Source organism: Passer domesticus, chromosome 3 (genome assembly GCF_036417665.1).
Source record: "Passer domesticus isolate bPasDom1 chromosome 3, bPasDom1.hap1, whole genome shotgun sequence".
Taxonomy (NCBI): Eukaryota; Metazoa; Chordata; class Aves; order Passeriformes; family Passeridae; genus Passer; species Passer domesticus.
The window spans coordinates 64,530,391-64,557,548 of record NC_087476.1 but is presented as its reverse complement, the minus strand read 5'-3'; the positions used below and the strand labels follow the sequence as shown (position 1 = coordinate 64,557,548).

Below are 27,158 nucleotides of genomic sequence, written 5' to 3'. Positions count from 1 at the left end.
GCCGAGCGACAGCTGCGGAGCCACTGGCAGCGCGGGCTGGGGCGGCCCCAGCGCCGGGCACCTCCTCCGGCCCCGCCTCCGGGCAGGAATAACCTTTTCCGCCCCCGTGCTCTGCGTTCCGGCCGCGTCCCGAGTGGGAGCTCTCGAGGAAGGGGAGTCACGTTGTGTCCTCACGGGCTTGTCAGCCTGGAAGGACGCCGCTCCCCTTGGGAAGTCCCGGCTCGGCCACCCCCGCTCCTCGGGGCGCCCCGGGAGGGGACGGAGCACCGGCTCTTGGAGAGGGCTGAGGGCGGCCCTGCCGTCTCCTCGGGGCTTTGCTTTGTAATATCCTCCCCCCTAACACGAGCCCACGGTCGCGCTCCCAATCTGTGGGGTCAGGCTGCGCCTGCCCGCCGCTGAAACGGGGGGCCCTGCCTCGCCCCGGAGCCTTCAGAGCTGCTTGGGGTGCCTGTGTTCGCAAGCAGCCAGGTCCTCCCTGTGCCCCGAACCTGGTCCTGCTAAAGGGATTTTTATAATTTCCTGCTTTTCTTGTTTGTTTTTGATGGCACACGTACTCTAACTAGCTTGTCAGGAGTAAATGCTTTGAGTGTTTGCAGTGAGTTGAGAGTAGTGTCAGGACTGACTAATCATTAGCCTTTGCCGTCTGCTATTATCCGCCGCCTGAACCTGTCTCGCTCTGTGTTCCCGAACGGCTTCAAGTTCACTGAGGGGTTTATGGCTGCTTTGAGCAGGACCAGCCTCGTGCTATGCAAGCGCTGCACTCGGAAAATGGAAAACTATCCCTGTATGTTGATTAGGTTTCATGCTTTGAGCTGGATCAGCCTCGCGTTTTGCAAATGTTGCACTCGGAAAATGGAAAACTACCCCTGTATGTTGATTAAATATGTTGGTTTCTTGCATTCACCTGCAATTTACTTGTCAAGAATACTTGAAAACTTGATGATTAGCAAAACCATACTTCACAGAGAAGGAAACTAACAGGAATAACTAGTGTATAGCCAAAAGCTGTGCTGTATGTGGTATGGCACCCAGTAGAGGACAAGATCCTTTGGCGTTTGAAATAACCCTTAACTTGAAGAAAAGTTTCCCTAAAATTTTAGATTATTTGCAGTCCAAGACTGCATATCTGGGGAATTTAAAATGGATTGGAAAAGGAAATAATGTTGGGACTTCTGCAGTCTGTTTTTGGGTATAAATACTGTGAAAATGGATGATTTATCAAATGTCTTTTTTTTCTTAAGGGTTTCTATTAAACAGGTACAAGAGAGAAGGGAAAATAGTGTTTATTAGCTTTGTTTATATGTTACATCAATTGGTCCCATCCTTAAAATTGATGTTGAGACTAATCCACTTGTTGGCACAAAGCCTCCTCCTGTATCATTGTTTTCCATTACTTCTGTAGATCAATTCTGGAATAATTAGGAAAATTACTCACTGCAGTAGCTTCAGTAGCTCTGTTTGCTTTTGCATTGAGCAGTCCTCTTTTCAACAAGATATGCTTGGCATTTGCTTCTGCTGATAAGAAATCGGTAAATGGGGTGGGAAGATGACAAGCAAACCAAAGGCTAATTTACAGGGAAAAGTTAATATTTGCTCATCTGCCAGATACAGTAGGTTATTGTTTCTTACCACAGTCTGAATGGCAAAGTGTTGTTCTAAATTATGGTGTTTTGCACAAAATGCAGAATTGGTGTTAATCCATTCAACGTTGCACTTACATCACCTTACAGGAAGCAAGAACAATATGTCTCTGTTGTTCTCAAGAACAGCCCGTGTTTGTCAAGTGCAGAAGGAAGTCATGGCCTGAAAGGAGACGGAAGAAGCATGCTATTCCACTTAGCATTACTGACTTGTGAGGCTTGTTTCATTATTAGCACCATGTCTGTTCCAAATACAAGGTAGTTTTTCTACTGATTGGCAGTGAGGTTGAGCACTAAACTGGGGAAAAAATCAAAATACTGTTGAATAACAAGCACAAATTTCTGATGCTTTTATAAAGTGAAAATATACCTTTTAATCTGTTAGCTCTCTGAAATGAACAATCAGGCATTTAGGAGCTCTTGTGTTTTCATGTTTGATTAGGAGGTAATTCCAAGGACTTTTTAAAAACTGAAGTAACAGCCTATTTGTTATCAGAAGTACTCTTACCTTGTTCACTTGTTTCTCAAGGGCTGTGAAATTAACATCTTTAACACCAGATGGTTTGTATATAATCACGATTCAGTACCATCCTGTTCCAGCTCTGGTTTTTTTCAGAGACAAAACAGACAAAAACTTGGAACAACCAGTTGGCTGTAGACTTGTTGAAATAACAACCTTCTCTTTGTTATATATTTCTACAGCTATAAATAATTTACCTCTGGTATTAACCATAATTATAATTTTAACATCCAAGAGTTTGCCAACTTTATTAGTTGTAAATATAAATGCAATAATTGATGAGTTACAAGAGCACGTGACAAATACCACAGGCTCAATTTAGTCGATCCAACTAGTGTAAACAAGGTCCAAGACCAAAAAAGACAATCCAAATTTATCATGATTTATAAATTAAATCTAAACATACCTCTGTCCAATTTTATTTTTCATGTATTGTGACCATTCATGTCCAGTAGAAGGAGAAAAAATATTTTAGACGAATCTGCATTTTGAATATTTACAGTAAAGAGGACGGAATTCATGGAATAAACTGAAATTTATCGCCACAAATACTGGGTTTAAAATGGATTTGAAATTTCATGAATCCTTTAAGGACCTCTTATTTAACTACAGGATAATATATAGGAGTGAGAGATGGGAATTCTTCACTGATAAACAGGAAAAAGTTTTCAGGATTCCAGCATCCTTCAATTATGAGTGTCTAAAAATCCCAAAATAATTTAAAGAAACTTGGAGATACAGAAATTTGAATGAGATATTAAAAGATTAAAAGTATGTATGTTAATGTGATTTTTGTAACCTTTAGGCCAGAACTCTCACAAGCACGAGAAATGGTTAAACTGAAATTTAAAAACCTTGCTTCTAAAAGCTGTCTAAAAAGTTAGACTAAGTATATCACTGTAGACAACGAGAAGTAACTTTGAAGTTCAATAGAAAAAGGCAGTACTTTGAGGCAGCCAGCTGCCAGTCTTTAAGAAAAGATACACTTATGGTAACACTGAACATTTAAAACAATATTTAAGGGGGCTGAGGGGGTGGTAAATAGAGACTGGTGGCCATTGTGTAGGGATGCAGCTGACCATGGAACAGGAATAACATGGGGAATTTGCTTACCAAATTACAGCATGGTCCACATAGGTGGCAGCCAGCTAAACCTGACTGAACAATGTGGATACATCATCAGGGATGGATATTTCACCAGTCAGGATTGTCCTTTTAGCACTTTTCTTGTGAGCATGGTGAAGATTGTCTGCTGCTCTTGCTTCATACTCTCCCCATAGTTCTTGCATTTCTTTCTAAATCTCCATGTCTAAATCTTCATTTGCTCCAGTGTCTTTCCCTCCTCTTGGTTCTTTTATTCTTTTGAACTTCCAGAAAACCCTCCGTGCTAACTGCCTCTTCCTTCCAAATGCCATAACCCTCAGTTCAGCCATATGAGGGGAGCCTTTTCCCTTTGCATTCATTACTGCAACCCCATTGTTACCTTTATTTGTTTATTTTCAATGTTGCCAGTTTTTCAATCTTAAATGAACCTTGGGATTCTAAATGCTTTTTCTAAAGCTGCAACATATTCAGCTTTATGATGATATGGGGATTTCAGCTGGAAACTGAATCTCTATGCTGGAAACATCTCTATGCTTTTATTAGGCAATAAGCATTCACTTGTAGAAGAAAATCTTGATGGCGTGGAGCCTAAGGAATGGTTCAATAATTAAAAGACAGACAAAAATTAACTGCAGTCTTTGCATATTTTCAGTGTTTCAAGCTACCTGCCTTTGCACATGAGGAAATAGCTCACATTCTACTTTCTCTGGTAAAAAAAGATCTTTTTGTAAGTTGTTCAAACTCTTAGACTTGAGCCTTTCTGATTACTGTTCCTGCTGACCAGCAAGGGTTTTGGAAGGATTTGTGCACACAGCAATGATGGTTACCAGCTCAGCTCACACCTAAGCTTGCTGCCAGCTAGCAAGCTGAGGAAATGAGGGACATGTGTTTGTAACAGAGCAGAGCTCTTAGGTCGGAAAGGGTGGAGATACTGCAGTAAGCATCTCAAGCTCTTATTCCAATGCTAACGAGGGGTACGTCTGCGAGCTGAGCGTAGAGAAGTGACAGCTGCATAAAGATAGCCTAAAACTGCATAGTAAGCAACTTTCCTGTTTATAATTGAAATTATGTTGTGTTTTCAATTTCAGTGTAGTTAGGGATTTTTTTTTTCCCTTCAACTGAGGGCTCTCGTTTTTTGCATGGAACATGTCTGCCATCTACTGCTGCAAGCGGGATCCGTCTGTTTGCAAGAATCTGCCTGGATTCTTCCTCTCCACTGGTGAGGCCACACTTGGGGTCTGGTGTCCAGTTCTGGGCCCCTCAGTTCAGGACAGACATTGAGGAGCTGGAGCGAGTCCAGAGAAGGACAACAAAGGTGGTGAAGGCTCTGAAACACAAGTCTGATGACAAGCAGCTGAAGGAGCTGGGGGTGTTCAGCGTGGACATGAGGAGGTGCAGGGATGACCTTATAAATCTCTAAAATGCCTTGAAAGGGTGGTGCAGGCAGGTGGGGTTCAGCCCCTCCTCCCCTGCAACTTCAGACAGGATGGGAGGAAGAGGCCACAAGCTGAGCCAGGGGAAATTTAAGCTGAACACTAAGAGGAATTTCTTCACAGAAAGGGTGATTAGACATTGGAATGGGCTGCCCTTGGAGGTGGTGGCATCACTGTCCCTGGATGTATGTAAGGAAAGCCTGGATGTGGTGCCATGCTCTAGTTCACATGGTGGTGTTCAGTCACAGGTTGGACTTGGTGATCTCAGAGGTCTTTTCCAACTTTACAAATTCTGTGATTCCATGATTTGGTGTTAGCTGAAAGGAGCTGACTGGTAGATCATTTGGTTTCAGTAGCTGCATGTGAAATGCTGCTATGATTGGCAGTCCTTGAAGTTACTTGAATTTACTCAGCTGCCCAGAGGCTGAGGAGGAAATAGAGTCATGTTTAGCAACTTCATTTTTTTGAACCTTCTCTCTTTGTCTGTAAAATAGTAGCTTTTGTTTCTCTTGTTCTCTATTCTTCCTTGAAACCATCCTATTCAAATACTTTCACTGACCATACTATTTTTCTTTCTACTTCCATGGATCTTCAAAACCAGAACTCACAAGTTTGTCTGTGAAAAAAGTGTTTGAGAACCAGTCCTTCTCTCAGGACTTCCTTGTAGCCTTTTACCCACTTCTTGATTTTTATGTCTATAAAAATTCTTTCAATCGTGTCTTTAAAATAAAGCTGGGCCACTGATAAGAACCAGTTCCTGCTTGCATAACCTCTTTGCAGAATGTCACTCATTATGAAAGATCAACCAGCTTGGAAAAAATGCACTTGTGAAACCTTTCCAATTCAGTGATAAATTGTCTATAGAGTAACTGGACTTTACACCATTAAGCATCTGACTCCCTGACACCTTGCAAATGACAGCGTCCAAATTTACTTACTGTACTCATGTGGTGGCCTTGTGTCTTTTCAAGAGTTGATATTGTCATCCCAGTCACAAAGGGCAATTACTTTAAAAACACTTGCTCAGAAAACTGTCCTGTAACTTGCATTTTGAAAAGATAAATTGATGTAAAAAGATTCCATTGAAGCTAAAATTGGTTGAACTTGGCCTGGAGCAGCCAATTCTGTAAGGTATTCCTTTGCCCCAGGGTTAAAGAAAGCTGATCTCACGTAATGTCAATAAATGAAGCCTATAAATTGCCAGTTATAAGGCTTTGAGAACTGCTGTGGTAATCCAAAGGATACGTTAAATTGAGCTTCACTTGCACTGAACTGACTTTATTCTAAAATCCTGGAGGCTATTTAATAAACATATTTGTTTTCATTTTTATTACAAAATTGAAGAATGATAGAACCACCTAATTCTGCATCTGAGTGCCAGTTTAAGCAAATGGATATTTTTGTGGCTTTACAGTTGATTTTGTAGTCAAGGTTTAGTTTTATATATAAGGCCAAGTAGCAGGAATAAGTAACTGTGGTCCAAGTTCCATGATGTATCTGTGATTAAATAATCTAATTTGCCTTTGTTGTAACTTCTGAAAGTGTAAACAATACTTTTGCATTTTTATCTTTAAACACATAGATAGGTCATTGTTACTAATTAGGGTGGTCTGTGTCCAATTGGAATAATCTCAGTGTCTGTATTTTAAAGGACATAGATATGGATATATCTATGGATATATAGGATATAATACGGCAAAAAGCTGCAGCTGCTACTCTACTATTAATTTTCTAAGCCTGAACACCCCCTACCCACCTCTTCCTTTCAAAGGCAAAATTCCCACTGAATTAAACAGAAGTTGTCACAGGTGTAAGAAGTTTATTCATAAAAGGACTTCCATAAAGAACAACTTCATACTGAGAAGAACGATAAAATATGCAGATCTATTCAAGAAATTAGGAGGATGAAAAGCTTAGAAGGTCTTTTTAAAAGGAAAAATGAAAGCTAACGCACACACATGGGATTGAAACATCTCATGCATTCAGGCTGATGCACACACACCGAGCCGATCTGTGTGGCGTGTAAAAGAGCGGATTGTTTGTGACACTCGGCAGCGATTCCCCGCGGGCAGAAGGCGGCTCTGAGCACCGGCTCTCCCTGCCGGGCCGCGCCTGCCATGGCCAAAGATGGCGGTGGCGGCGCCGCGGCTCCGGCACCGCCCGCCGGGCGGGCGCTTCCGCCGGGGCCGAGGGCGCGGCGGCTCCTCGGCGGCTCCTCCGCGGCTCCTCCGCGGCTCGGCGGAGGCCCGGGCGGGGGCCATGGGCACGGCGGCGGGCGCGGGCGCCCTGCGGCTGCCCGGGCTGCACGGGTACGCGGTGGAGTTCTCGCCATACTGCCCGGGGCGCGTGGCCTGCGCCGCCGCGCAGTACTACGGCATGGCAGGTGCGGGGGGCGGCGCGGCGGGGGTGACCGGGAACGCGGCTGAGGAGGAGGAGGAGGCTGGAAACGTGGGCGTGCGGAAGGACAGACGGACTCTGTCAAATGCCGAAGCATGTGGGGACGAGTTCCCTTTCCGCTGCGTTTGCTTTGCTGTCAGGCGGGCGCTGTGCCCCGCGGGCGGGCCGGGGGTGCCCCGGGAGCTGCCCCTCGCAGCCCGCCGGGATCCGCCTCTTCCCAGCCCGCTGCTGCCCTGGTGCTTCTCGCAACGCCCTCGGGAGGAGCGCTCATTTCATAGGGTCGAGAATAAATGTGGTAGTAAAGACGTACACAGTGTGAATAAAATGTCTGAAGAGAACTTTCTCCGGTGACAGCGAGAGAATGGCCTGAAGTTGCGTCAGGGGAGGTTTAGGTTGGATATTAGGAAAAGGTTCTTCACCTCGAGGGTGGTTGGGCGCTGGAACAGGCTCCCCTGGGAAGTGGTCACAGCACCAAGCCTGACAGAAGCTCAAGAAGTGTTTGGAGGATGCTCTCGGGCGTGACTCTTTGGGGTGGTGCTGTGCAGGGCCGGGAGCTGGACTCGATCCTGATGGGTCCTTTCCAGCTCAGCTCATTGTGTGATTCTGTTCCTTCAGCTGCTCTTTAGTTCCTGAGTGTCCAGACAGGCCCTGGTGACCCTGTGGTCTCTTGAAAAAGCCAAGCTGAGTGTTCTTAAATACTGGCATCTTTTTCATTTCCAGTGGGAATATTGCTCCCCAAAACGCTCCCCAAAATTTTTTTTTAAATTACAAGTGTAGAACTACTTTAACGATATCCCCATCAGATAAGGAAGCAGAACCAATGTGTTTTATCAGAACTGAATTATTTATTTAGTTTCTGGTGAGCTGTGTTTGTAGTACTGTATTCAGGAAGGGGTGAAAAAAGCGTTTGGTCTGCTGTGTGTTATCAAAAAGACAAAAGGGGAACTCTGTGTTGGTGTGTCTATCATGTGAGGCCCATGGGGAAAATGCACTTTTAGGCTTTTGCTTTATAAGCAAGTCTTTTTCAACCTCACCTACAGATATACTGTTGTTAAAAACAAAACAAAACAAAAAAAAAACCCAAAAAACCAAACCAAAACAAAAAAAACCCCACAAAAACAAAAGCACCAAAAGAACCAAAATCAAACCAGAACAAAGTGATGTAAATGAATTACTGCTTTAGAGACCACAAGATGTTTAATTATGCAAGTAATTGTTAGGCTTCTTAAAGTTCATGTGCCCTTTTTGTACACTGAAGCTACCTCAGAACCACCTCAGTTCCTTTGGCATTGGGGAACTAGTTGTGATGTTTTGTTTCATTTTGCTGGTTTAGGTTGTGGAACTCTGGCAGTGCTGGAACAAAATGAAGCTGGGATTGTTCTGCTCAGGAGGTAATACAGGTTTATCTTTTATTTTTGTAAGATAAAAATTTACTTTGTAGTTCTGAGTACCAGGCACAACTGAAATAGTTTTGGTTATTTTTAGTGGTATAAAGTATTTTTTAGATTATGAAGTAACTACTGAATACAGGTCTTTGTATTTACATAGAAATTATTGTATTTGTATTTACATACAGTACAAGAGATATCTTTACATTGCATCGATTTTTTTATGGGAAATTATCTGGCTTGTACTATTTCCATAGTGTTAACCTATTTGTAGAAAACTGGCAATGTGAATTAAGAGCAGCTTCTCTGCCCTAGCTTGAAATTATAAGTTCTAGCTTTTTAGGAATAGTGCCTTGACACCTAGATTTTTGCCCTTACGATTGATTTGTACTGAAAATAGAGCAGGAAGCTACGTCAAGTCATGGAGGTGCTTCCTAGAAGATAAAATTTTCTAGGAATTTTGAGGAGATTGATTTTGTTGTGGATAGAGGGAGGAGAAAGGTTAGAAAGGAGGGGGTTTAATACTTGTCTGTTATTAACCTAAAATGTTTTAAGGAATGCCTTGAAACAGTGATTGTTTAGATTAAGGTGGCTGACATAGAAGTGCTTAAAAATAGTTAATCATGTTCAGAGAAAATTTTTTTCATTCATAATTATAAAACAAGACTCTGAAGATGTTCAGTGCTCTGTTGCTTCTGTTAAGTACTCTGGTTTAGTACAGTTTATTTCTGTTTTCAAGGACTCCACTTATTTTGTGGTGGAAGGTCCTCTTAAGTTCCTGACCCAAAGACTGTGTTGTTTATCAAAGTGTTCCATGTGCAGTTGACCATTACTGCAGTGCCATCAAATTGGACTTAAGCTTAGGTAAACCTTCAGTGAAAAGGGGGTAATGAAATTACTTTTTCTCATCAGACAATATTGCAGTAATTGGTAGCTGTCACAGAGTAACTGGTATATGGCATCAGTGCCATATGGTGAATTGTTGGTTTGTTGAAAGCATTTTCAAGGCAGTGTAGAGCTCTTCAGTAAATTCATGACTGTGTTTCTGTTGGGTTTTCATTGTGACTCAAATTCATAGTGGTGTGAATTGGATAGGGCTCCCCCAACACAGTTGTATTTCTTTCTTTACCACAGTTGTTTGTTAGAAACAAAGTGCTCTTACATTCTGGAGAAACCATAGATCAGACTGAGGCATTTTGTACCTCTATTTGGATGGCGAGGTTTAGCCTGGAATCAGAGTTCCTTCTTCATGTGTGGAAGATCCTTGGCTCATTTATGCTTTAACTTAATCAATCTATTCTGGCATGTGGTTGTGGAAATTGACATTCAAAGAAGTAAATTAATAGGAAATTCACTTGAAACTTAAATATGTAAAAATGCTGTTTAGAATGGTAAAAAGGGTGATTTAAAGACTTTCTTTGCATGGAACTAGTCCAGACTTCTATGTCGTGCTTTCTCACAGACTAATATCTTCATTTTTCCAATTTAGTTTTGACTGGAATGATGGCCTGTTTGATGTGACCTGGAGTGAGAGCAATGAAAACATGTTGGTCACTTGTAGTGGAGATGGATCTCTGCAAATCTGGGATATGGCTAAAACCAAAGGTCCACTGCAAGTCTATAAGGAGCACACTCTGGAGGTAAATCAGGCAAACTTAAAAAATGTAATGGATGCTCTTATGTTTGAATAATTAAAATATTTATTTGTAGTCATATAATCAAAAGCGGCTTGTTATTTTATAGCTTTTTTGGGTCTGTAGTTTGAATTAATAACCTGAATATAAAGTGGATTTACATACTCCTGTTCATGCACTGTAGTAGGTGCTGCTTGATTACACAAATCTAATATATTGAGAAAATAGCATTTCTGATTCCTTGCAGCCTAAGTAATCATTGTGATGTGTGAAATTACTGCAGTCACACTGTGATTTTTAGAGAGCATTATTAGATAGGTCTGAATCAGACAGGTGATACAGCAGTCTTATTCTTGAGATTGTGGAGTGATAGACATGATGCAGATCCTTAGCACTTGGGTTGCACCCAGATCTGCTTATCCTTTTCCCTCCTAGCATCTGTGAGATCCTACTGAAATGACAGCCGTCAAATGCTGGGATGGTGCATATGTTTTTTTAGCCTTGGTTTGATACTGTTGCTTTTGATTTTCTTAAAGTCTCAGTGTCTTTGTGCAGTGGTGTATGGGTAGAGAAGAATATTATATTCAGGTTCATAAATATATTTGCATAGTTTTAAGGACATTTATACTGTAATACATATATGTTCCCTAAAGTGATTTTTCTTCCCTTTGTTTTTTTGAGCTTTTCTTCTAACCCTCCCCTCACTTCTCTTAAGTCTTTGAACTTGAGATCCAATGAGTTTTAGCCTGCATTTTACTGACTTTACTGATACTTTATCTAAAGGACATTGATCTCAATAAAATAATCTAGTAGCTATACAGTCAAAAAGCTGATGGAGGAAATTCAATTTCATTCCCAAAAACTTCAAGATTTTTTCAGCTATGAAGCACAAAGCTAAAAGCTGAGTGATTGTTGTTGCACAAGAGCCCATCTTCTGTAGCTTACTTTATAGTTTTTCTACTTTGGTTTAATATACTTGCTGTATAAACTGAGAATTTTGAAAGAGGAGTTTCTAGTTGTGATCAGAATTTTGATAATGTTCAAAGACTGATAGTAGTTACAGAAAGATGTAGGTGAAGCATAGTACCAATTTTTTTTGTTTGTTTCTGCCATTTTCTCATTGAAATTGCATCAGTAAGTTTATTTGGTTCTGTTACACCATCTGTTGTTTGTGAAATAAACATTTCTGTGTCTGTGTCTTAGCTGAGCTGGTAGCATGGGAGGTGGACATATTCAACTGTGCTCAGAAAGACAGTATAGGAAACATGGGCTGAGATTATTGTGAGATATGAAAGGTTTGTATTGATTCTTTATGAACTTGTGTTAAGAGGATGGATTTCAGAAGGAATTTACCTAGCAATTTCTGGCAAACACTGGCAGCCAGTGTTCTCACTACCTTCCTAATCCTTAATCCCTGTCTGACATTTTTAATGGCAGTTTTGTCACTGCATTTTATATTGCTTCTAATGCATGATTGACAGGGACTCTTTTTTTTTCTTTTATAAACGAGATCATTGTTCCTTCTCAAAAAGAATGTGCATTTTTAATTTAAAAGTGAATTTGCATTATCAAAGGATGATGAGTTTTATTCCAGCACTAGCCAGCTGCTAAATCTTATGAATAAATTGGTCTAATTTACTTTGGTTTTGATGAAATCTCACTGGATTGTGAGATAATAGAATGCTTGAATTAAATTTGTCTTGTAAAGTGAACCTGAACATTTACTGAACATTTATTTTAAGCTATTTTTTATGTTTTTACATATTTTTTTTTCCTTTATTTTTTTCATCTTGCCTGAGGCATTTCTTGCTGCTGTTTAGGCATAAGCTAGGGTTCATTTATTTTATGATTGAAGATAAAGCACTAAAAGATTAACAGCTAAGGTTTATGCTGTTATTAGTCTTTCGCAGTTGCTCAACACAGCTTCCATGGAAGTCTCTATAAGTTTATATTGGAGGATGGCATGAGAAAGAAAGAAGAGTAAAAGTGAGCCTTTCTGGGTTATTCCCACTGTCTTCTTTTCATCCTCTCCCTGTTACCTAGACCTGTCACATGCCAAATGGACAGGATCTCTTGTTTTTCCCGAGCCTGTTGTCTGTTCTGTTGGTAATTCTTGCCCGAAGCAGAGTTTGCCCAGGTCCCGCTGCCTCTGCTGCAGCTGCGGAGCGCTGAGCAGTGCCAGCCCTGTGTGCCATATGTGCCCAGGTCCGTGTCACAGCACGTGCTCTGCAGATCTACGTGCTGATAGCTTGGGAGTGAGCTGGGAGCTCTGTGTGTGCTTTGCCTTATCTGTGCAGCAGATCTGATCCATCCCAAGTGCAATGTATTGAATACCAGCTACGTGGATCGTGTGACACAGTGCAGGTTTCCCAAAGATCTGTTTCTCTCTGGAAAATCTTGAATATGAATATGAGAGTTGAACTTACTGAGCTGTTGTGTGAAAGAGGCATACTGTAGTGATACAATTAGGGGCATTTCCAAACAGCAGCAGCTTAGGAGTTGAGCTCAGGCCGTCACATGGATCCAAAGGCAAAGAGAGAAATATTTGTGAGGAGCTTGGGAGCCACTTTGGAGAACTGTCCTGTCTTCCATTCTTAGAATCTATGGAGAGGTACTGGTGTGTTTGCTTCATTACTATTTTAGTAGGAAGAGTTAGAGTGGAAAGGATCATTTTTTGATGAGCTGTAGTATAATTAGCTAACAAAAGTAGAAAAGTCAAGAGTATGGTTTGGTAAAAATCCCAAAATAATCACCCCTCAGTTGGTTATAAGGCTTTTTTTAAGTACTGTCCCACTGTCTTGTACATCTGTAAGCTCCTCAAGGAAAGGAGTTAGTACAAAATGGTTCAAGAGCAGTATGGTTTTTAGTATATGGGAAGTAGGACTTTGTCAAATTAAAAAGGAGAGTTGCAGATAAAGCAGCTTGTTTTTCTCTGGGCAGTGGTTGTGTTCGACTTATGGAAGATAAGCAAATAGAAGAAAACCAATTCATCTAAGGTGGATCTAGCATGGACTGAAATATTTCTTAGAAAGGGAGATGCTCAGAAATAACTAAATACTACCTCAATTTCCATTTCACACAAGACACTTTCCATAGAAGACTTTGATAAATGTTGGATTTCTTTCCCTTTCAGCTTCTCTGCTTTTTTAATCTGGTGACACAGGTTCAAGCACTTCCACCTTCAAAACAGGGTTGCTGTTATTAAATGAACAACTCCATCTGTCCAAGACAAACCCTATATCTACTATGTTGACTTGCAGATCATATCCACTGCTGTGCTAGAACTAGATTATCCCAGGTGGAATACAAATCCTCGGTGGTTAGTGGCCCAGCTGTTGAGAGCAGCGCCACGTACTATTTGTAGGTAGCGACCACATTTCTGAGAAGTGTCCTGGGAACTCTGTTTGAGTCAGGAGGTGAAGTGGATGAACTGTTTTATCTAATATTTATCCACCTTACACTGAAATGGTTTGTGTCCTGCTGCAACTTACTGAATCACTTTGGTGTGAGGTAAAGCCAAACAAAAGAGACTGCACCTTCCATCAAGTAGAGATGTGAATTTGAAAAATGAAGTTGTACATGTACTTGGGAAACTTGAGGATTTTAAATAATTTGAAGAACTACCTTACTGCATGTTTCTGTGAGGCAGCAGAGCTGAAAAATCAGCAGTGAAGGGTGGAGTTCAGGTATCCTCTGTCAAAGCAGGGGCCAATATTAGAATATGCTGTTGGGGAAGAGGGAGCTTATTTCAAGTACACAGAGGAAAGTAAATTCTTAATAGCTGAAGTGAGTAGTTATGAGGAAAAGGGAGTTTTTAATTTATTTTATTTTACTTGTTTGAAGATTTGGATGGCAAAAAAAGAGTGCTATAGAACCTGGAAAATATGGTAACCGGGAGTACTCTATGACATATATTTCTTAGGAGAACTAGATATAATAAAAAAGCTTTTATTGTTAATCAGCTAAAATCTCAAAGTCAACTGTGAAGAGAGATAACATTTACAATGAGAGGTGTCTAGCAATTGGAAACTGTAGATCTTTGAGTAAAATTGGATCAGTGATAAGAAATCAAGTCTGAATTACGGCTTTTAGAGTGGTAGACTCCTAGTGATGGCAGATGTGAGTGTATTTTGTTACAACTTTTCTTTTTCCTCCATTTTGGACCATCTTTGTTTTTTCGGATACTTTTCTTAGCCTGTGTGTACCTTTAATGTCTGACTGAGAGGCTACATTTAATTTTTGTTCAGGTAAATGGTATTGTTGGGAGGTTTTGCTGTGCTTCAGTAGTATGGTTTTTCAGCTGACTGGGATACAATCTGCAAATCCAAGTCTATTTTGTGAAATTCTGGCTAACTACTGCCCAAAACTTGTATTCTAATATTCCTTCTAAACTATGCTCTTGTGTCATTTACAGGCATACAGTGTTGACTGGAGCCAAACTAGAGGAGAGCAGCTAGTGGTGTCTGGTTCATGGGATCAAACAGCCAAGCTGGTATGTTTGTTTTCTGCTGAAGGTGAAAAGTGTGATTTCTTTAGGATCTCATAGTTCTTTGTGTTGAGAAACAACACAAATTCTCTTTTCCTGTTTATTTTTACCCTGCGGCTGAAATTCTGCTTTAATTGAGAGGTTGCTTAAACTCAGTTGATACCAGTTTAAGTGTACAAATGCCTTTTTTTTAAACCTTCATGTAATCCTTTCTGTATGTATGTATAAAGTTGATGGTTTTTTTTCAATGTATGAAACCTTTCATTTCTTACTGAATATGTATCTCAACAGTCTTCTTTTTTCCTTTATTCAGTGGGATCCAGCTGTGGGGAAGTCATTATGCACTTTTAAAGGCCACGAAGCAGTCATTTACAGCACTATATGGTCTCCACACATCCCAGGTTGTTTTGCATCTGCCTCAGGTAAGCGTGATGGTAAAGAGGTTCTCACAACAAAAACCCAAAAGCCGCCTTCTGTGTTAGTGGATCAGTTCAGCACTTTTTCCAGCAGATGGTAGTGTGTGTCATATACACTTGTTCTGTAAAAATGGAAAAAGGAAAGGTAAATGTATTGCTGCAACTGGATTTGTGGGTTCTGTTACAGTCAGTAGATCATCCTCTTGGCCATTTAAACGGGGCTCAGCAGTTTTCTAGCCATGACCTTGTGGCAGTTTTTTCTGTTGTTTTATGTATCTCTCTTCCATTCTTCTCACTCTTGTTATTGACCACTAAATCATGTTATATACTTTATTTTTTGTTTTGGCCTATGTTTTTGTTCAAATTATCTCAAGTGTTGGTAGACTATTAATTCTGTGAGAAATGTAGTCAGTTCCTACTGAGCTCTTTTTAAACGGTTCTGTAGACCTTTGTGCCTTGTTCAATCAATTTTTGTTCATTGCTTTGGCAAGGGCCATGGGTCTTGCTGGTAAATACAATCACAGTTGAGTTGGGTGTGCACAGAGGCGAAGAGTTGAGGTGGTAGTGTTTTCGAAACACTACTCCTGCTTCAGAGGCACAAGGAGAGCTCTGCAGTGATACCTGGGGCCCAGCTGATGATTAACTGGGAGAGAGGTGCTGCGAGCCACAGAGTTTGCCTGGGAATTAAAAGGGCTATAAGGAACTGTCTTAATACAAATATTAATAAATTAACTCTGGTGGCCTAAATTTCTCAGATTTCATATCTGTACTGATTTTAATAGAAATTGTTTGGTTCTAATATCAAAAGGGTAAACATAAGTATGTTTTCCTTTAACTGAAGTTGGAGAGACAATGTGTACACTAGATACTAGTCTTCCCTATTCTCTGGGAAGTCAGATGAAAAAGTAGATGTAGCTTTCATAAAATTTCAGTCTGGCTGTTTCCATCTGATTCTGCCTGCAGAGTTTAGCTAGAATGATGAATGAGTAACATTTATTTGTTCTACGTAGTAGTGCTTGAAAGCCAAATGTTGGAGCATAGGTTTTGCCACGTTATGTGATACCTGTCTAACATGATGTGCAGAAACTTACAGGATTGAGCCCTGTACACTGTATGAACAGTTCTACTGAAATGCAGCTATCTATATGCTGCAAAATACTAGCTAAGTGCTATTTGGTCAAGGTGAAGTACTTAAATGTTTTTTGCAAGTTCTGAGGAATGTTCTCTTTAAGTGAGGTCCTGTTTAGAACCCTCCTGTCCATGGTATATAAATTTTCTGGCATTCTAGATGAACAAAAGGGCTTTGCTGATGCAACTAATTATTTCGTATTTGAACCTCTAGGATACGTAGCCAAACTTTCTTCTAATACATTGCCACTTGAGCAATTTTGGGAAACATTGATTGTTAGATGCTATATGTCATGGTACCTAAATTGGGTATAACAATTGGTCTGTTCTTTGGGTGACTCAGTGGGTGCAGCTGTTGGAAGTTTTGACTAGAACACTACAGAGTGTTCTACAGTCTTTTGTCAATTTTTGCTTTGATGCTTGAAAGGGACTAATATGCTACTGGAGCCTAAAGCTAATTACAGTCAGTTTTCACTCATTGATGGAAAAACAACATGCACAAAAGACACAGTATTTTTCTTCTCTAAGTGTGAAGTTCTTACTCGGGTGTGAAATAAAAATCTGCTATTAGTACACTGATAGTGTAATTCTGGGTATAAAATCATTAGATTTTAGAAGAAGTCTTCAAAATGATGGTGAACTTTCTTACAGCTTCCAAAATAAAATGTCTGGTGTACTTCTAGATGAAATAACATAGAAATCATGACATGCTGATGTGGAAAAGGTTTTTTGTTTGCATTGAAATTTTCCTGTGGTTTGATTAGATTGCTTCACTACAGAAAATACATATTGGCAGTCATTTCTTTGGTCAGCAGGACTGTGGATAGTAGAAGGACTCATGACCCTCTAGCTCTCTGCATAAAGGCCATTTCCTTGTAAAAAAGGTACATCACACAGGCGGTGTTCAGAGAGTTTATTGTTCAGTGCTTAATGACATTCTACTCTGTCAGTCAAGGTATGTGATGAAAGTAAAGGGGAACTGTTCAAGGAGGCTGGTTGTCCTCATTTAAAACTTGCTATGATCTGCATACTCTATGAGGATGACAGAAAATCATGGGACAGAAAGCTAAATTTCACTGATGATTCATCTTCTATTGAGCTAAAGCTGGAGCTGGAGAGAAACTTGAATCTCAGTGTGATAGCACTGTGTCAAATTTAGAGCTGTTCCCTTCTTTGGGATGCGTGTGCTGGAAAGGTTGACCTGCAGTTCTGTGGTCTCTTATTTTGCAACTTTTTGTTGTCTTGAAAATTAGTAACTCAAATGTGTCTGGAGGGAAACTTTATGTACTTCTTTTCATCTCACTTGGGTTTCTTCCCTGTTAAAAATAGTAGCTTTTTTTGGATGTTGTTAAAGATTATTGAACCATTTCTTTCTTGAAGGAGTCTGTACTGCTTTGGGATTGTAGGGTGTCTGTGTGTCTTTTTTTTTTTTCTCTCTTTTGCCCTACCTGTCCCCTTTCTCTCATCCCACCTCACACATATCTACTCACAACTATGTACTTACTGCTATCTTAATAGTGTAGTTGTAATGCTTGAGGAAGGAACTGTTTCATGTGGCAGCATCTTCAATTCTGCATGTATGAGTAAGGCAAGTTAAGTATGTTGTAAACCACAGATTGGAAAAAATGTTGCTCTTAAAATACTTTAGATTAAACTAAATGTAAGTAGAACAATGCACTCTTTTTTTTTTATTTTAAAGGAAATAAGCGAGGGGAAAGAAGGTCTAAAAACATATTGCATGACACACCCCTGCCATTTTTTGCCTTTATTTGAATCCCCATAGAATCCTGCAGAAGTTTAATTTCCATGTAACTAATTAGTTTGTGAACACTGAAAACAGAAAACCATACAGGATTGCAAACCACAGTAAAAGAGCTGTTCAAAAGGATCAACCTATGCCTGAAGCTAATATTTGATTTTGAAATGTGGCTTTTTCTCAAGCTATTATGAGACTAGAAAAGGAATACAAATGAAGAAAATGAGAAATCCAAGATGGCAATATAAGGCAATTGAAAAAGAATTTGATAGTAGGTATAGCTGGTTTTGCTTCATTAGGTCTCCATTCTGAATGCATACAAGAAAACTGAGCTTGTCTGCAGTGGACAATAAAATGCAATTGAATTGCAAAAGATACATATGTCTGATGCTTCAGTTCAATTAGGTTTTATTCAGCATCTAATAAACTCCCATTTAACATTTACAGGTATCTGTGAGGTAGTTTACCATGCTGTTATCTTCATGTACAATCATTCGTACTCCAAAACCAGAAAGTAAATGGCCTGGTTTTTTCTGTTGTTGTTTGTTTGGGTTTTTTGTTGGTGTGGTGGTTTTTTTTGTTGTTGTTTTTGGTTTTGTTTTTTTTTTTAATCTGGGAGTTAATAGTAACAGAGCAAACTGTTGATATGTAAATAAGTGCTGTTGTGATGTCAGTAACAATTTTTGAGCAGATAAGCAGGATGTTCAGGTGTACGTGTGGAACCAAACCAGAGCCCTGGTAAATGTCTGCCTTACGCTGAAAACACACTGATGTGGAAAATGTCATTAAAGAAGTGACATGAAGCCACTAACAGCATTAACAGCAGCCTCATGGCTAAAGGGGTTTAATGAGTCATTATGTCATTTGCCTAGATTTTTTTTTAACCCAGAGAGCAAATTGGTGAGAAGCTCATTAAAGAATGTTACAAATGCACACAACAGTAGTATTTAGTCATGTTAATCAGTTCTACTAAATGATTCTCCATGACTGCACAGCAATAGGCTTTGCTTAGTCCTGTGGTTTATAACGAAAGCATCCTTTTTAGTATCAGCTGGGTTTATTGTCCTTTAGCAGTATAAAGTATTTAACAAATACCATTTTACCTTTGTCTGCAAGTATTCTTTGATACAGATACAATAATGACAAATGAAAATATGAATGTTTTGGATTTGACAAGGCCCAGATTTAGAATGACTGATAGCTATTGTATTAAATACTGGGGCCTTAGTTTTAATGCTGCTTTCCTTTTCAAATAAGTCTTTAAGTTTACTGATTAGGTCAGGTACATAATTTTAATAACATCTTAATTCATGGAAAAGGGAAAGAAATTTTTTTAAAATCTGCCTGACAATGTCTGTATTCATCAGTATTTAGATCAATTAATTGTATTCTCTGCTCAAAGACTTGTTTTTCAGACTGAAAGCCCAGAGTTTACAAATTTTCTTGTACCACAACAAGGTGTGATAATTTCTGATACAGTTTTATTATGTTGACAAAAGTGTTGGATGACTGTAGCTTTGCTGCTTTACAAATGAATCTGTAAATCCAGGTCCCACTCTTGTAAGCCCTTGCATTGAGTGCTAGATTTTAATGTAGAAACTGAAAACCATTTTTTATCTCATATTCTGTTTTACTGCCAGCTGAGTTAGTGAGTTGCCTTTTAAAAAGCATCTTCTTGCTTACTGGTCTCTTGGTGATAAATGTGTGTAGTAAAGTCAAGCTGTAGTTTATAGATCAGGCTGGCATGTAGTCTTGGTGCACCTTTCTGTGTTTGGTATTCAAATTGTAAAAAAGCCTATGGTTGAACAAATTGTTTTGCCTGAAATAATGAGCTGGGAAAGGTGTACATCTACTAAGAGAGCATTTACTGAATTAGTGCAGCTTCTCAGTAGAGGTCTTTTTTGTGTTTCTGGACAAAAAAAAAATATTGTCAGGTTTTTGACATCAGTTTTCTAAAGTTTCAGCTCACATTCCTGTCTCAGAAATAGCACTGAGCAAAAGAAGGAGCCATTGGAGAGCAGAACTTGCAGACAAGTAATTCCAAAGATGCTTATATTTGCTGAGGTTCCATAAAAATGGAAGAAATAATCTGCTAATAAATAATAAAGCATGACAGTGGTTTCTCATGTGTTCCAAAGCACTTTTTTCTAGAGGCTTAAATTCAATCCATTTGTATGCAGTGTGGGTCCACTTTCTGCTTCTTATGACTCCTGTTTTTTTCCTGTTTAATGTGTTAGGAAAAAATGCCATAGCAAAAAAGGTTCAGGGCTTTGCAAAAAAATTTTTGAAATCCAAACACTAAATGGATAAAAGAATAAGATGCTTCAATTTACTGCATGGTACTTGTTGTACAAATCAATCATCTAGAGAGCAAGCTGACTGTGGAGTTACTGTGGCTTGTTGCAGTTCAGCCAAACTGCTGTTCATGCTAGAAGCTTTTGAATTTACAATTTACTTGCTTAGTTTGTTATGTCAAATATACGTAGTGATGTGAGGGGAGTGTTTTCATTTGCAATCTGTTACTTGAAGACTTAGCAGCACAGTATTGAATTCCTCCAGGTCTTGTGCACCTGTGTTGTGGTTTAACCTCAGCAAGCCACCAAGTCCCATGTAGCCACAGGGTCACTCCCCCACCAGTAGGATCAAGGGGAGAATAGGTAGGGTAAAAGTGACAAAACTCGTGGATTGAGATAAAGACAATTTAATAGGGAAAGCAAAAGCTGTGCACACAAGCAAAGAAAAACAAGGAACTAATTTACTGCTTCCCATGGGCAGACAGGTGTTCAGCCATCCCCAGGAGACCAAGGCCCCATCATGTGTGACGGTGACTTGTGAAGACAAACACCATCTCTCCAAATGTCCTCCCACTTCCTCCTTCTTTCCCCTACTTTATATACTGGGAGTGATGTCATAGGTCTGGAATGTGCCTTTGGTCAGTTGGGTTACATGTCCCAGCTGTTTCCTCCCAATCTCCCACGCATCCCCAGCTCCCTCTTCAGCAGGGCAGTATGAAAAGCAGAAAAGGCCTTGGCTCTGTGTGAGCCCTGCTCAGCAATAGCAAAAACATCTAGATATTAACCCTGTGCTCAGCACAAATCCAAAATACCATAGCAGCCACTGTGAAGAAAATTAAACCTACCCAAGCTAAAACCAGCACATCAAATAAGTTTTACTAAATCATTCTCTAATGTACAAGCTAAAGTGTTTCTCAGGAAATTAGTTTATCCCTCAATTTATACTGCATGTTAATTATAGTAAAGTACTGTATATAGCACATGCAATAATATAAAGCACTTTCAGGTTATAGTATTTTGTATTAAAATCTCATGTTATAAAATGGTTTAGTGTTCAGAAGACATAATCAGTAATAGATTTTTACAGTAAATTAATTTGGGTTGTGTCATTTGGGTTACAGGTAGGTATGTAATTAATATTGCCATTTGCTGAAGAATGACTTATGATTAAGTCATAACTTTGGTCAATTTTGAAAAAAAAATGTGTCCCAAGATTTATGTATAATCTTCTTGGGAAGCACTGAAATAAAGATTTCACTAACTTTTTAAAAAAATATTTTATTTTGTTTTGTTCTTCTTTTTAGAAAAAAAAAATTAGTTGGGCTCTTCCCTAAAGTAGCTTAAAACTCTTGTAGTTTTTAGCTTGACATCATTTTGTATCAAACTAAAATTGACCAGTTGCAAAGTATGTTTCCACTGGTAATTGTGTACTTGCTAGGTAGGTTGTGCTACGTGGAGATAGATGTTGTGTATTCAGTAGTACTCTTGGATGATTTAACTAAAGCTGTTATTTGTGTCGTTGTTATTTCTGTCTCTTTGTGTGGAATTCCATGAGCTTCATTATTCCTGTTCTAAGTTTTTTTGTATTGTTGTACTGGTTCAACCCCCATTGACAGCTCAGCCTCACGCAGCCCCTCAGTCACTCCCCCATGGTGGGATGAAGAGAGAATCACAAGGGTTAAAGCTGGAAAACTCATGGGTTGTGGTAAAGACAGTCTAATAGGTAAAGCAAAAGCAAGAGCAAAACAAGGAGTTCATTCATTGCTTTCCATGGGCAGGCATGTGTTCCGGCATGTCTTGGAAAGCACGGTTCCATCGTGCATAATGCTTACTTGGGAAGACTGATGCCATCATTCCAAACATCTTTCTTCCTTTTTCTTCTCCCAGCTTTGTAGGTTAAGCATGACTACATTTGTTATGGGGTATCCCTTTGGTTAGCTGTGGTCAGCTGTTCTGGCTGTGTCCCCTTCCAACTTCTTGTGCAATGCCAGCTCCACCACTGGCAGGGCACCGTGAGGAGCTGAAAATTCTTGACTTAGTGTAAGCACTCCTCAGTGACATCCAAAACATCAGTGTGTTACCAACATTATTCTCATCTTATATCCAAATCACAGCACTGTACCAGCTACTTGGAAGAAAAATATCTCTATTTCAGCCAAAATCAGAACAATTATCTGCGATAGAAACAATCAGCACAATCATTTTAACATGCATAAAAAGACTGGGTTTGATAGTCATGAGATTTGGGTTCTGCTTTTAATTTTTCCATAGATTTTCTGTTTAATTTGGGCTAATAATTTAATCTGGTTTAGTATTTAAAAATACACGTAAGTCAGCAAGTAATGTAAACTTGTAATCGTTCAGTGGCACTGCAGACATACTTCAATTGTGTTGGTTTTGATTTTTACAAATTAATGTAGTGAAGAAGGGGTAATGCTTTAAACTGAAAGAGGGTAGGTTTAGATTAGGTATTAAGAAGAAATGTATACTTTGAGGGTGATGAGGCACCAGAACAGGTTGCCCAGAGAAGCTGTGGGTGCCTCATCCATCGAAGTGTTCAAGACCACGTTGGATGGGGCTTTGAGCAGCCTGGTCTAGTGGAAGCTGGTTCCTGAAAAACGTTGTACCTGTCCTAGTTAGAACTTCCCCTTCAGATAGTGTTTCAAGTTTCATGGGGTTTTATTAACCTCCCAAATACCTGGCTATTTTTTGTAGTTTCTGTTATACCTCTGCACTGTTTAGAAATGATTGCTTAGCAGGTTGTTCTCACAGGACTTTGGAGATGATGATTTATGAATTTGGGTAAAATATATCTGTGAATAAAAAAGGTAGTATAAAAGCTACATGAAATTTAAATCTAAATAAACTTTATCTTTTCACTATTAGACATTGTCATTCACATTAGCAATCTTTATCTTGTGTATAAGGATGATGTACTTGCAGATTAGCATCAATTGAAAAGTTTTGAATAGATGAGTGTATATTGTGTAGTTTTATTGATTCGTCCAAGATTTCACAAATATTCATTAGAAAGAAAGAAAGCAAGTACAATGTATGAACAATTCTGAAATCATAATTATCCAATGGACCAGTAAAAATCTGTTGCTATACAGAAACTGCTTCTAACAAAAATAGAAATATTTTATGGGGGAAATGTTGGGTAATTTTCTGGTTGCTTACTTTGGTATGTCAGCTGGAAGTGTAATGTAAATATATATGTATGGATGGAAATAAGTTTCAGGTTTAAAAAAATTCATTAAAATGTGCACTAAGTCAGGATTTCACTGTGTCAGGATTGCACTGTTTATCAGGTTTTTTAATTAATCTGATTTTTCCACTTAAATGGAAAAATTGGATTTTTGTTTGACTTTAGATCAGTATTTTCTATTCACAGAAAGGTTCACTTGCATGTTGTGTTACTCCATTAAAAACATTTCACTGATAGTGCCAGCCAGAATTAATAACTGCTAAGTCTAGCATTTTCAAAAAAAAAACAAAAAACAAAAAACAAACAAACAAAAACCCACAAAAAACAAAACTGAAAATAACAATGTTTTTCCTTTTGTCATGCATCAGCGTTTTCTATTAAAAAAGAAGTAATTGGGGCAATTTTACATTTAGTGTCAAAATTAATATTGGCTGAATAACTTACTTTTCCAATTGCATTTGGCCCTCATAATGCTAGTGTAGCAGTTCATTCTAGTTCACCTGGATTTATATATTTGCTTGGGGAAAATGATCCTGTCTGTTGTGAAATATGTGTTTCCCCTTCAAATCTATGTTATCTGATGAAATTAAAATAAAATCTTTTTAAGAAGTCCATTATAATATCTCAGAAAGACTTAAAACTCAAACTGAACTGTCCTCTGCAGGCAAGCAGATTAGCAAGGCTAATGGAGAGTGGATCCAGGGCGTGCTACCTGTTTTTTTGCCAAAACCCTGCTGCTCGTGCTTCTTCCTCTCCATATGTTGCCCTGGTTTTATGAGCTCTGTAGCGATGTTTGAGGCTTCAGCTGGCTGCAGGGTGCCATTGTCAGGAGTGCTGTCTGTGTGCTGAGCAGCAGTCTTCCTCTTGACAGTAGGGGAGGGGAGTGAAAACAGGGAGCATTTGGGGGTTGTTCCCACCCTACAGATGGGGAATTTATCCACCAAGAGTGCAGCATCTCTCCCAGTCCTGAGGGCTGAGGACAAGCCAGCCATCACCAGAGCAAGCTCCCCATGGTCTCCGTGGTCAGAAGGCTGCACTTGTGACATGTAGTGAACCAAGCTCTCTCTGCCTTATTTGTTTAAACTTTCCAAATGTTTCATGGGTTTTTTTTTGGGGGGAAGTCTGCAGGGTCTGGTGGTTCATGCAATTAGGAATATTGCTGTGGCTCTAGGGATGGTTTCATTTGATCTGCAGCCAGTTTCTTGAAAAGAGCTATGATTTTTCTTGAGCCCAGCAGTATACTTTACAGCCAGTGACCAACAAGGCACTAAAACCATCAAAGTGCTTATATATAAAGGGCATGAAAACAATAATTATAAGGAATTATCAATAATTTCTTCAGTAGCAGCGTAAAGCAATGTTTTTTTTTAAATTTAGGTAGTATTATACATGCTTCTTATAGAAATCACAAGTGTTTTAATCACCTTTTAGTGATGAAATTTATGTCCTAAATGAACATAAGCATGATAATAATAAATTCTAATTAATTTTCTCTCTCTGGAAGCTAGAGAGCTAGAGAATCCATTTTTACTGACACAAAGGTAAATATTCAGGGCTAATGGGAAAATCCCAATTAAAAAATTGAAAAGCTTAGTTGTTTCATCAGCTGATGCAGCTTTCAATATCTTTACAAGCCATTAGGAACTGAATTTGTAAGAAGGGTGTATAGAAATGCTATAGATCTTTAGGGGTAGACTAGAAAGACAAGCTAACAGTTGTCTGCTAAGTACTAATGGATTAACTGAAACTTGTAAGTGATGCAACAACATTGAATCAATTTCTCTTTGTTTCAGGTGATCAAACTTTAAGAATTTGGGATGTGAAAACCCCAGGAGTCAAACTTGTGATACCAGCCCACCAGGCTGAGGTCTTGAGCTGTGACTGGTGCAAATATGATGAGGTATAAAGCCATTCATCCCACTGTTTTGCTAATTGAACCACTCATATTAAATAGCAGGGGGTTTTACTGCAACATTATTGCATATTTTCTTTATGAAAACATGCCTAGTTGCTTTGTTGCTCTCATTCACTATTGCATCTTCAGTAGAGCTTTGTTCTAAGAGATGGTCAGCCCAAGCAGATCAGAGATTTTGCTCAACTCTAGTGGGCAGAGTAGTCAAAAGTGGAAGACCAGATTGTGTTTCTCTGTGCTCTTTAATTTACATTCTGGGGATGTCACTTCATTTATTATTTACGAATCTGTATTTTTTGATTTATCTAACTTTTGTATCTAACATAGGCGTTGCTACAATTCAGTAATTAAATTGTCATGATATATCTGTGTTTTATGAAACCGTCAGAACTTGCTGGTAACTGGTGCAGTTGACTGTAGCTTAAAAGGCTGGGATTTGAGGAACATCCGGCAACCAGTGTTCGTCTTGCTTGGTCATACCTATGCTATCAGAAGAGTAAAAGTAAGTTGTGTTTTATTTCCCGTTGACTATCACTGAATTATTACACATTTTTTTCTGGAAGCTGGTAATATTTTATATTATCTAATAACTAGGAAAAAAACAACAGTATGTTAGAGGGCTTGAGACATGGTTTGAAGGTTACTTCAGCTAAATTATATGGGAAGTTTGAGATGGGGAAAACACTTCCCCTTACTTATTTTTAAATGATGCTTTTCCTTTGTCTTTCCACACAAAGGGCCAATATTCACAGAAGACAAGATACAAAACACATTGTGAATATATATTTTCGTGTATACAAAGAAAATATTAGTGCATTCAAAGGGATTTTGAAACTTTATACATGAAAGACTACAGATGACTTTACTGGATCTGTGTATAACTAGAACACCCACCAATAAGAATTTGCTTTCAATGCACAATGACATTTTTATCATGTTGTATGAAAATAGGTATCCAAATATCTTTTCAGGCAAGCTCAAACACTAAAACTATGTTTCAGTGTAAAATATTGAAACTAGCAAAGAATGTGGGAGTCAAATACGTCAATATCAAAGTCTCCTGAAAAAGGAGATGGTACCTAATCCTTTTAAAGCCTTTCAGGAACAGATATGTTTATTAATATTTTCTAGAAGTCTGAACTGGCAGAAAAAGTTATCCTGGGTTGGTATTTTGCTTCACATGGCCATGATTTGTTTCTAACATATTTAGAAGTTACTGTGCTTAGTTTGTAATTTATCAGAAAAGGATGTGACTCAGGTAGTCATTCCATATCACAAATCTTTTTCATGGTCAAATAACGTGAGAAGCTCCTGCTCTCCTTATCCCAGCTACCCCTGCCTGCTGTCCCCTCTGGTGATTGATGCTGAATCTTTTTTTCTAATTTAAGGCCTGCGTGACTATTCTCTAATCTGGCACTGTGAAATATTTTTCATGCGAGAAGATGCATCCATGTGCAGAGGAGACGTACTGAGAGTACATGACTTCTATTCCGTCTTACCAGGCTTTCATTGCTTCCATTTCAAGACAGACATGGTCCCTGAGCACATAAGATATGACAGTGCGGGCCAGCACTTCGGGGTGGTGCAGTATCTCCAGTTGTGGGGTGTAACTCACCAGTCACACCGAATTGAGAGAGAGACCTGGATGCTGCCTCTATAGAGGCAGCTGCCCCTCCTGATATCCCTTCCCCTGTGTTGTGCTGACACAAGCGATTGATTGTAAAGCTGCAGCTGATGGCTCTGACTGAAAACCCTCTCCCTGAAAGTGACTAGTTTCTGTCTGGATCATTAAGCTGTTTCAATTTGTTGCTCAACCACACAATTGCGGGCCTTGACACAAAG

The 27,158-nt window shown here is 39.2% G+C and overlaps 1 protein-coding gene across 1 annotated transcript in view; it reads left to right on the top strand.

Moving 5' to 3' along the window:
- Positions 1-6,887: 6,887 nt before the first annotated feature.
- Positions 6,888-27,158, top strand: part of PEX7 (peroxisomal biogenesis factor 7) — a 42,400-nt gene continuing 22,129 nt past the window's right edge. Inside the window, exons 1-7 of the mRNA XM_064413612.1 lie at positions 6,888-7,080; positions 8,428-8,485; positions 9,972-10,122; positions 14,531-14,608; positions 14,916-15,024; positions 25,198-25,304; positions 25,705-25,818. Coding sequence (XP_064269682.1) covers positions 6,957-7,080; positions 8,428-8,485; positions 9,972-10,122; positions 14,531-14,608; positions 14,916-15,024; positions 25,198-25,304; positions 25,705-25,818 — 741 coding nt within the window. The 5' untranslated portion in view covers positions 6,888-6,956. The remainder of the gene's footprint in view (positions 7,081-8,427; positions 8,486-9,971; positions 10,123-14,530; positions 14,609-14,915; positions 15,025-25,197; positions 25,305-25,704; positions 25,819-27,158) is intronic.